This window comes from Centropristis striata, chromosome 15 (genome assembly GCF_030273125.1).
Source record: "Centropristis striata isolate RG_2023a ecotype Rhode Island chromosome 15, C.striata_1.0, whole genome shotgun sequence".
NCBI lineage: Eukaryota > Metazoa > Chordata > Actinopteri > Perciformes > Serranidae > Centropristis > Centropristis striata.
Genome location: NC_081531.1, coordinates 36,491,337 through 36,501,381, shown reverse-complemented (window position 1 = coordinate 36,501,381; position 10,045 = coordinate 36,491,337). Strand labels below are relative to the sequence as shown.

The 10,045-nt window shown below is 38.2% G+C and overlaps 1 protein-coding gene across 1 annotated transcript in view; it reads right to left on the bottom strand.

Moving 5' to 3' along the window:
• Positions 1-10,045, bottom strand: part of smad9 (SMAD family member 9) — a 15,546-nt gene extending 5,501 nt beyond the window's left edge. The window contains exons 1-5 of the mRNA XM_059351439.1: positions 9,917-10,045; positions 7,679-8,212; positions 3,774-3,989; positions 2,341-2,598; positions 1-87 (exon numbers count right to left, since the gene is read on the bottom strand). The exon at positions 1-87 is cut by the window's left edge and continues 24 nt beyond it. Of these exons, the coding sequence (XP_059207422.1) occupies positions 1-87; positions 2,341-2,598; positions 3,774-3,989; positions 7,679-7,874 (757 nt within the window). The 5' untranslated portion in view covers positions 7,875-8,212; positions 9,917-10,045. The remainder of the gene's footprint in view (positions 88-2,340; positions 2,599-3,773; positions 3,990-7,678; positions 8,213-9,916) is intronic.

The window sequence follows — 10,045 nt, the reverse complement described above, 5'->3', positions numbered from 1 at the left end:
GTTTGATGGTTTCTGTGGAGTTGCTGGGCTTCACGTCCTCCTGGAGGCTCGTCTCCATGATGCTGTAGGGAGGTGGAGGAGTCTCAGCTGGAGGAGCACGGCACAAATCACAGAGAGGAAGGATGAAAATAAGTGATGTACACTCATCAGAGACTTGAGGTCAGAATTAGGGCCTCGGGGCAATCGGGGGACCTACGTTTCGATAGGTCATATAGTTTTTTATCAATCCCTGTTCAATGACCATGATCATTTTTGGAGAAATTCTGAGATTATAATGGGTGTGTATTGCACGGAATGTTCGTGTCACAGTGTGTGACATCATCGCCAGAGTGTAGAGGGAGAGAAAAAACTGTCAAAAAATAAATTTGAAAACTGCGCTCCAGGCCGCAAATTCCACTCTACAGAAATAATTTATACATAGAAACGTAGGAAAATTAGTCTTCTCCCTCACAATCCTCTGGTAAAGCTGTCAGAGTTATAGTTTGGGCGTAGGACGCACAGATGATCCACCAACACCACCAACAGCCTCATTGGCTCCCATATTAAAAACGCAGGAAGATTTCGGAATAAGGGAGATGTAACAGTTTTTTTAGATTGCTCTAACAAAGCTATTTTTTCATTTTTCTTTAAAAAAAAAACATGTGTAGCAACCAGGAAGAACTCGGGACGCTCAAAGTGAAGTCGGATCAATGATAGGTATTATGGTTTTGCCAAAAATGCTTTCTGTTCGAGGCCAGAAATTCCAGTCTGTCCACCTCTGCTGTCACTGAGCCGGAACAGGTGTCAGTTAATTCTGTTGATTGCTTTGATCTGATTGCCTTTGATGTGATTACATTATATTATATATTTATATATATATATATATATAATAATCAAATCCTGCAGCTCTATGGAATCAGCACAAGCATGGCTAGAATGATGATGGAAACAATTACAACACTGTATTTTGTACAGAATAACAGTTATAATTACATACATCATTAAAAAAACGAAAAAAAAAACGCTAGATGAATTTCTCTGATAAATTCATTTTTTAAAATTGAATGAAAATCACAGAAATATCATAATAAATAACTTTAATTGTTGTTATGGTTACTGTTACTGGCTGTTGGAAAGTTCAGACGATAACGCCTGTTCTTACAGTTTCTTTCTACGATAAATGTTGTATTTTTGGCGATTACTTACAGCATTAGTTCTCAACCTTTTTGAGTCGCGACCCCCAATTTAACATGCATGTTGTCCGCGACCCCCGCTCACTGAACACAATCTCACATGCACAGTTCAGATCACCCAAAAAAAAAAAAATGACCTAAAAAAGGAAACAAAATGACCAAAAAAGACACAAAATGACTAAAAAAAGACACAAAATTACCAAAAAAAGAAACAAAATTACCACAAAAGTCACAAATTGACCACAAAATGATCAAAAAACACACAAAATGACCAAAAAACACATAAAATGACCCCAAAAAAAGACATTAAGTGACCAAAAAGACTAAAACACATTAACACATGAACACTTTAACACAGTGGAGACAGAGCTGACTTCCTAAATGATTTGGCGACCCCCAGAAATCATCTCGCGACCCCAATTGGGGTCCCGACCCCAAGGTTGAGAATAGCTGACTTAAAGGAACACTCCACCGTTTTTTCATATTAAAACATGTTATTCGGGTAAGTAAGACGAGTTGATACAGACCTCTTGCGTCTCAATGCGTGCACTCAATCGCCCTGGCGCGCGGCGCCACTTGGCTAGCACTTAGCTTAGCCCAGTTCATTCATTAGGATCCAAACAGATGGACAGTTAGAAGCGACCAAACTCCTCCACGTTTTCCCTATTTAAATACAGCTACACGAGTAGTTAAACGACCAAGTATGGCCACACAAAATAAATTGGACTCGGCGCAGTAATATCATCACTCCTGACGGAAGTGATGATATTACTGCGCCGAGTCGAAGTGCTCCCAAGTGCTATTCCGCCATACATTATAGTTCTCCTTTTTATCCGCTTAGAAAAGCGCCACGTTTTATTTTGTGTGGCCATACTTGGTCGTTTAACTACTCGTGTAGCTGTATTTAAATAGGGAAAACGTGGAGGAGTTTGGTCTCTTCTAACTGTCCATCTGTTTGGATCCTAATGAATGAACTGGGCTAAGCTAAGTGCTAGCCAAGTAGCGCCGCGCGCCAGGGCGATTGAGTGCACGCATTGAGACGCAAGAGGTCTGTATCAACTCGTCTTACTTGCCCGAATAACATGTTTTAATATGAAAAAACGGTGGAGTGTTCCTTTAAAGAAAGACAAGTTTTAATGCCAGTGGGATTCAGTGGGTTAGATCCTACCTGTGATGTGGTACGGGCTGCCAGGCTCTGCTGAGCTGTTGGGGGAGTTGGGGTAACTCTGTGAGGTGGGAGACTGGGTGAGGGAGGAGGAGGGGGAGGAGGAGAAAGAGGAGCAGGGCAGCGCGGGGAAGGAGTCGGGGTAGGTGGCGTTCTGGGGCATCAGCGGCTCGTTGTGCAGCGAGGCGTTCCTGAACTTGGCCAGTAAACTGTGCTGAGGGTTGAACTCGCTGTGGCGTGGAACCAGAACCGGAGGAAGCACTGAGAGAAGAAAAAGAAAAAGGTAGAGACGGAGTGAGAGAGAGACGCAGATCAAGAGACAGATGCTGTTATCAAATATCAGATTACTGTAAATTCTTTTGGCTTGGGAACATGGAATTAGATCAGATGTCCTGTCTCTGTTAGGGAGCCCAGGACAGCTTCACTGTTACCATATTAGAATCTGACCTCATGTTTCTACAACAGATCTAGAACCTGGTCTCACAGAAATCCGTGAAATAGCCACGGATTTCGCTTAACTCAAAATCCGTGGAATAGCCACGGAATCACTCAAATTTCCGTGAAACTGACACGGATTTGGCTACAATGCAAGTTAATGCCAGTCATATCCCGTGGCTATTCCATGGATATTTGTTCCTATTGGTTTGTTCCAAGTCACGTGACTTTCAAGGTCCCGGCGGTCAGGACAAAAAACATGGCGGACAGTTCTCTCATTTTTAGTGAAAAAAATCAATATTTTGACTTAGTTTCTGCATAAAAATGGATTTTGATCACATTTCTAGCGAGAAATATATGTTTTATTTTCTAAATCTTCACTCAGTGAATGTACATAATCACTTTGTATGTTGGAATAGCCACGGGATATGACTGTCATTAACTTGCATTGTAGCCAAATCCGTGTCAGTTTCACGGAAATTTGAGCAATTCCGTGGCTATTCCACGGATTTTGAGTTAAGCGTCATTTTGTGTCTATTTTTGGTCATTTTGTCTTTTTTTTTGTCATTTTGTGTCTTTTGTTGGTCTTTTTGTGTCTTTTTTTAGTCAATTTGTGTCTATTTTTTGTCATTTTGTGTCTATTTTTTGTCATTTTGTGTCTTTTTGTGTCAGTTTCACGGAAATTTGAGTGATTCCGTGGCTATTCCATGGAATTTGAGTTAAGCGTCATTTTGTGTCTATTTTTGGTCATTTTGTGCATTTTTTTTGTCATTTTGTGTCTTTTTTTAGTCATTTTGTGTCTTTTGTTGGTCATTTTGTGTCTTTTTGTGTCTTTTTTTAGTCAATTTGTGTCTATTTTTTGTCATTTTGTGTCTATTTTTTGTCATTTCGTGTCTTTTTGTGTCAGTTTCACGGAAATTTGAGCGATTCCGTGGCTATTCCACGGATTCCTGTGAGACCAGGTTGCAGATCTAGGAGATGCTCTGTAACAGCGGGTGTACCTGGAGTCTCCACACGCCTGTAGTGGTACGGGTTGACACAGATGTCCTTCTGCTTGGAGCCAAAAGGGAACTCGCAGCACTCCAGGGCTTTCAGCTCGTGGTGGGACTGCAGGTCTGGCCAGCGCCACACCCGGCAGTAGATGACGTGGGGCAGACCCTTCCTGTGGGACACCTGCAGCCGCCCGTCCAGGGAGCGAGGGATCGTCACACACTTACCTGAAGGATGAAGAAAAGGGCAGATTGTATTGTTGGAAGTTTAAATCATGATACGACAGAAATGAACACTCTGTTCTCTGTATTTTCTAGGGCAGAAGTTCTCAACCTTTTTGAGTCGCGACCCCCAATTTAACATGCATGTTGTCCGTGACCCCCACTCACTGAACACAATCTCAAAGATCACCCAAAAAAGAAACAAAATGACCAAAAAAAGTAAACAAAATGTCCAAAAAAGACACAAAATGACCAAAAAAAAGACACAAAATGACAAAAAAGACACAAAATGACCAAAAAAGACACAAAATTACCAAAAAAAGACACAAATTGACCAAAAAAGACACAAAATGACTAAAAAAAGACACAAAATTACCAAAAAAAGGAAACAAAATGACCAAAAAAAGACACAAAATGACCAAAAAAGACACAAATTGACCAAAAAAAGACACAAAATGACTAAAAAAAGACACAAAATGACCAAAAAAAGGAAACAAAATGACCAAAAAAGACAAAAATTTACCACAAAATGATAAAAAAAAAGACACAAAATGACCTAAAAAGACACAAAATGAACAAAAAAAGACATTAAGTTACCAAAAAGACTAAAACACATTAACACAGTGGAGACAGAGCCGACTTCCAAAATGATTTGGCGACCCCCAGAAATCATCTCGCGACCCCAATTGGGGTCCCGACCCCAAGGTTGAGAACAGCTGTTCTAGGGTATGAAGAGTATTTCTACTGCTTTTTTAACACCACGTAGAGTGTTGATTTTATGATTTTATGATTTTTATTGTATTCATGCATATTTTATTTTGTGCGGGCAGTACATTTTACATTTTATTTTATTTATTTTTATCCCATTTTTACTTATTGCATCTTACTGTTCTATTGTTTACTACATCTCTTTGTATTGTGTTATGTATTTATTGTTTGTGCAGCACTTTGGAAACCTTGTGTTTGCTAAAATTGTGCTATATAAATAAAGTGGATTGATTGGATTGGATTGGATACCTCTCGTGCATGTTTATAAAATGGAAGTCTGCAACATACAAGATCAGTCAAACTTTCTCAGTAAAACATAAGCTCTGCTCTATATATGTTTAGATAATTAATTATTACTTTAGAAAGACATTTTTTTATATTAAATATATTATTTACAACTTCAATCGCAATTATAACAAAATAACATACACAGATTTTCTAGAAAATATTATTGCTATTATTGCATAGCCAGCATATATTAAAATAACATGCACATTTTTTAATAATTTATTTTTTCAAGTAATGCTTATTGCTATCTTTGCATTGCCAGAATATATATTATTTTATAAACAAAAAAGTGCATAGTGTATAACTAGGATTTTTTCTAGAGCAGCTTAAAATAATGATAAAGGTCTTGTGCAACACCTTAATAAATGGCAATAATAATAATATAATTATAATAATAAAAATAAATGTTACAATCAACCTTTAGACCTCACAGGTATGAAACACCTTCTATCCTGACTGGACTGGTGCTTTTTACCTCATGACTCCTAAAAAACGGCAACATGTGCTTCATTTCATCATGTATCGAGTCCAACGAGTGATTTCTAAACTTTCATTAGAATATTTTTCAGGAAAAAGTAAAAAACAAGCAAAAAATGATGCATTCATCAAATCATATTTTGTTTAATATGCTGTTGAAAATTTGTGTCTGTCATCTGCCAAAAGTCTCCTCAAAGCAGATGGAGGCTGTAAGTTGAGACAATTGTTAAAATAAATATTTTTTGAACAGATGAGTGTGATTTTTAAGGAAACTGGTGAACCTGCCATTATTAGTTGAGGTAAGATTTAAAGTTAAAAACATTAGTCTACTTCATGTGAAAACTTAAGTTGATTTGCTGCCTTAAAAACACGAGTAGAAATGACTTTAAAATGTAAGTGGTATGAATATAGTTTGTTATCTTGACTTGAAAATATGAGTTGACATGGTATGGAATTGTCAGTTCCTTTGACAAGAGAACGTAAGTTTTCTTGAATGTATAATATAATATAGTTAGTTGTTTAAACTCAGAGTATCAAGTTTAAATAATAAATGATCATTAATTAAACTACTTGTCTTACTTTACTTTATGAGTTGAAATAACACTTCAAACAATATCTCATTTTACACAAAAGGAACCCAGAATGTTACATTGTATGATAGTTTAACTCTATTCAGTGTTAAAGGGATATTTTGTCAATTTTTGAATCCTTTTCATGTCTTTATGTGTCTTTGTAAGTCATTTTGTGTCTTTTTTGTGTCTTTTTTTGGTAATTTTGTGTCTGTTGTTGTGTCTTTTTTATTTATGTTGTGTCTCTTTTGTCATTGGTGTCATTTATGTGTCTTTTTTGTGTCTGTTTTAGTTATTTTGTGTCTTTTTTTTGGTCATTTTGTGTCTTTTTCTGGTAATTTTGTGTCTGTTGTTGTGTCTTTTTTATTTATGTTGTGTCTTTTTTGTCATTGGTGTCATTAATGTGTCTTTTTTGTGTCTGTTTTAGTTATTTTGTGTCTTTTTTTGGTAATTTTGTGTCTTTTTTTGGTAATTTTGTGTCTGTTGTTGTGTCTTTTTTATTTATGTTGTGTCTTTTTTGTCATTGGTGTCATGTATGTGTCTTTTTTGTGTCTGTTTTAGTTATTTTGTGTCCTTTTTTGGTCATTTTGTGTCTTTTTTTGTAATTTTGTGTCTGTTGTTGTGTCTTTTTTATTTATGTTGTGTCTTTTTTGGTCATTTTGTGTCTGTTGTTGTGTCTTTTTTATTTATGTTTTAGTTATTTTGTGTCTTTTTTTGGTCATTTTGTGTCTGTTGTTGTGTCTTTTTTATTTATGTTGTGTCTTTTTTGTCATTGGTGTCATGTATGTGTCTTTTTTGTGTCTGTTTTAGTTATTTTGTGTCCTTTTTTGGTCATTTTGTGTCTTTTTTTGTAATTTTGTGTCTGTTGTTGTGTCTTTTTTATTTATGTTGTGTCTTTTTTGTCATTGGTGTCATTTATGTGTCTTTTTTGTGTCTGTTTTAGTTATTTTGTGTCTTTTTTTGGTCATTTTGTGTCTTTTTATGGTAATTTTTATGTCATCTGTGTTTTTTTTTTGTTATTCTGTCTTCTCATTTTATGTCTTTTTTGGTCATTTTGTGTCTGTTGTTGTGTCTTTTTTATTAATGTTGTGTCTTTTTTGTCATTGGTGTCATTTAAGTGTCTTTTTTGTGTCTGTTTCAGTTATTTTGTGTCTTTTTTTGGTCATTTTGTGTCTTTTTTTGGTAATTTTTATGTCTTCTGTGGGTTTTTTTTGTTATTCTGTCTTCTCATTTTGTGTCTTTTTTGGTCATTTTGTGTCTTTTTCAAGACATTCAAATATTTTGAATGCTTAAATATCATCTTTGCCATTTGTTCATGTGCTAATGTGCCCCTCTGATTAAACACTGGCCCCTCCTTGGCCCCCACAGTAAAACTGGTCTAGAACCGCCACTGGGTTTACTCATACTTGTTTTTAAGGCAGTAACTCAACTTAAGTTTTTAAGTTAAACCACCCTAATAATTTTTACAGTGTAGCTGGAGCTTGACTTGTCCTCTTATCCTGTAAATGATCTTAAAGGCCCTCGTGTTAATCTTGTGACTGTCTCAATGGGGGACCCTCCAGACTGGGAACCACTAAGATGACTGATACTCACTGGGCTGCCCAGGGCAGCTCAGAGCCCTCTCCAGCTCCTCCATGGCCCCTTTCTTTTTCTTTAGCTTCTTCACCAGAGAGTCCACTGCCTTCTCCGCCCACTTCTCCTCCTCATCCCCTTGTTTCCAGCCCAGCAGGCGCTTCACCGCCGGGCTGGTGAAGGAGAAGAGGGACGTGATGGAGGCGGAGGAGTTCATTATTATGAGACGATGGCCAGATGAGGTGATGGAGAGCTGTTAAAGGGATAAAAGTTCCCCTGAGGACAGGAATCAGGAGGCAAATAATGAGAAGCGAGGCCAGGAGAGAGGATGAAAGAGGTGGCGTGGTGAGTCTGAGTAAACACGAGCTGGTTTCTTGTATTCCGCTGTTACTTCCGTGGAGTTGAAGAGTTGAACCCCCCTTCTCCAGTGCAGCGCAAACTCTAAATCCCCTCTCTTGTGCTGGCACAGAAGGATCCGGCAGCTAGGGACTGGAAGCCTCCTGCAGGGAAGGTTATTCCTCACACAGTCACAAATCCAGGTCAAGTTTCAATCATCTGGCAAGAGAAGAGGGAGACAGTATTAACAGCTAATTTAGCTGAAACAGATGCATGTTTGGATAGGTAGAGAAGAAACCTCAGGGATGTGATTGTAGAGGGAACTCAGCCAAAGTGAAATCAAACACTAATCAAGCACCACATGAAGTAAATCTCCTCATATTCAACATTCTGGGCATCAGAGGTAGATTGTCATGATAAGGAGGAAAGAAAATGACAGAGACTGATCTCCCACAATCTGCACAACAAGGTTATTACTGTCTGAGGAGGGAAATGAACATAAACTGTTTGAGAAAGAGCAGGGCAAGATGGCCAAGCTCATTTCTAGATCCACCAACAATGAGGAATGTCCTTTCTGGCCTCTGTTTCTATGATCATGCCACTGACGCCCAGGAGCCATACTGTCTGGCCAGAACACATCACAGGACAGGAGGAGGGAGGGAGGGAGGGAGGGAGGCAGACAGAGGGAGCGAGGGAGGGAGGAAGAGAGAGAGAAAGCTCTCTCTGTTTTTGTGTTGATTTCTTCTATAAGTTTTTAGATGGACAAAGTATTTAGGTAATCACTCCTGCATCACAACCTGATGATGCAACATTCTCTTTTCTCAAATATGCATAAAGTAAAGTACTTCATTTAGTCTCAAATATGCATAAAGTAAAGTACTTCATTTAGTCTCAAATATGCATAAAGTAAAGTGTGCCTGGGAGCCAGCAGCAGGTTTATTATGGTGGTCTGCTTGTTGTACATCCTGCGGTATCATGTTGACAGAAGGTTTTTAGCAGTATAATTGTAGGGTTAAATCATTTTTGCATGTCACATTATAGCCGCTCTTCTCTTTTGCTTGTTCTGCTCTTTGTGCATGCCTGTTTGTTTTAGCACACCTAATGCAGATTAGAGAAACCCTTCTAGGCATGAAAAAAGGTTACTTGGAAGCTTTTTAAAGCAGTTTTGAACACCCTGTTATTCTTAAATACACAGCAGAACCACATTCAATCTAATTGTGGTGGATCTCAGAATACACACAGGTTAATTGGTGGTGTGAATGAGCCTACATAGCTGCATTATGTCCTGTGTGACCAACAAGACAGCTGCGGTTTACAATGACAGCAGCAGCAGCAGAGCTCACTGCGGCATCAGGGAGCTCTGCTGCTGCTTTATGGAGTCTGGCGTCACTCAGTCTGCAGCTCAGATAGGCTAATTACCTAATGCTTCATCACCAGGACACCCCTTCCCAAAAAAGTAAACACGCAAGCTTCCTTTTTACTACGACTGCGGAGAGTTATTCTGCGGCTACTCGATCCAGGATCTGCGCCAAAACCTGTGGACGCGCACCTTGACAGTAAAAGCAGCAATATGTGACCAGAAGCTGAGGCATGCAACAATCATATGTAATGTCAATAAAAACTTTTAACTTCAACTAAGTACATGTATGAAAGAAACCCGCACCACTAAAACTGTGATTAAATATCACACGTATCAATTGATCACTGATCTATAATCAGATGTCAACATGTGCAAATAAAAGGTGATTATTCAAACAAAAATAAGCAATTTAATCCACAAAAGTTGCCTGTGAGCACATTATTACACGGATTTAACAACAAGCATCTTAAATACTTAACTTGGCAACAACTTCACATAAACATAATACCTTTGATGAAAAATAGAAAACTACAATTTCTGGAAATATGTGTTTGTTTACTCACCTCTGTTGTGATAACAAGTGCAGCGCAGACAGGACTGTGTGTGTGGAGACTTCCCTGTCTGTAGCCGCTCCAAACACACTGGAACGGTGAAGGTGTGTGTGTGTGTGTCTGTTTGTGTGTGTGTGTGTG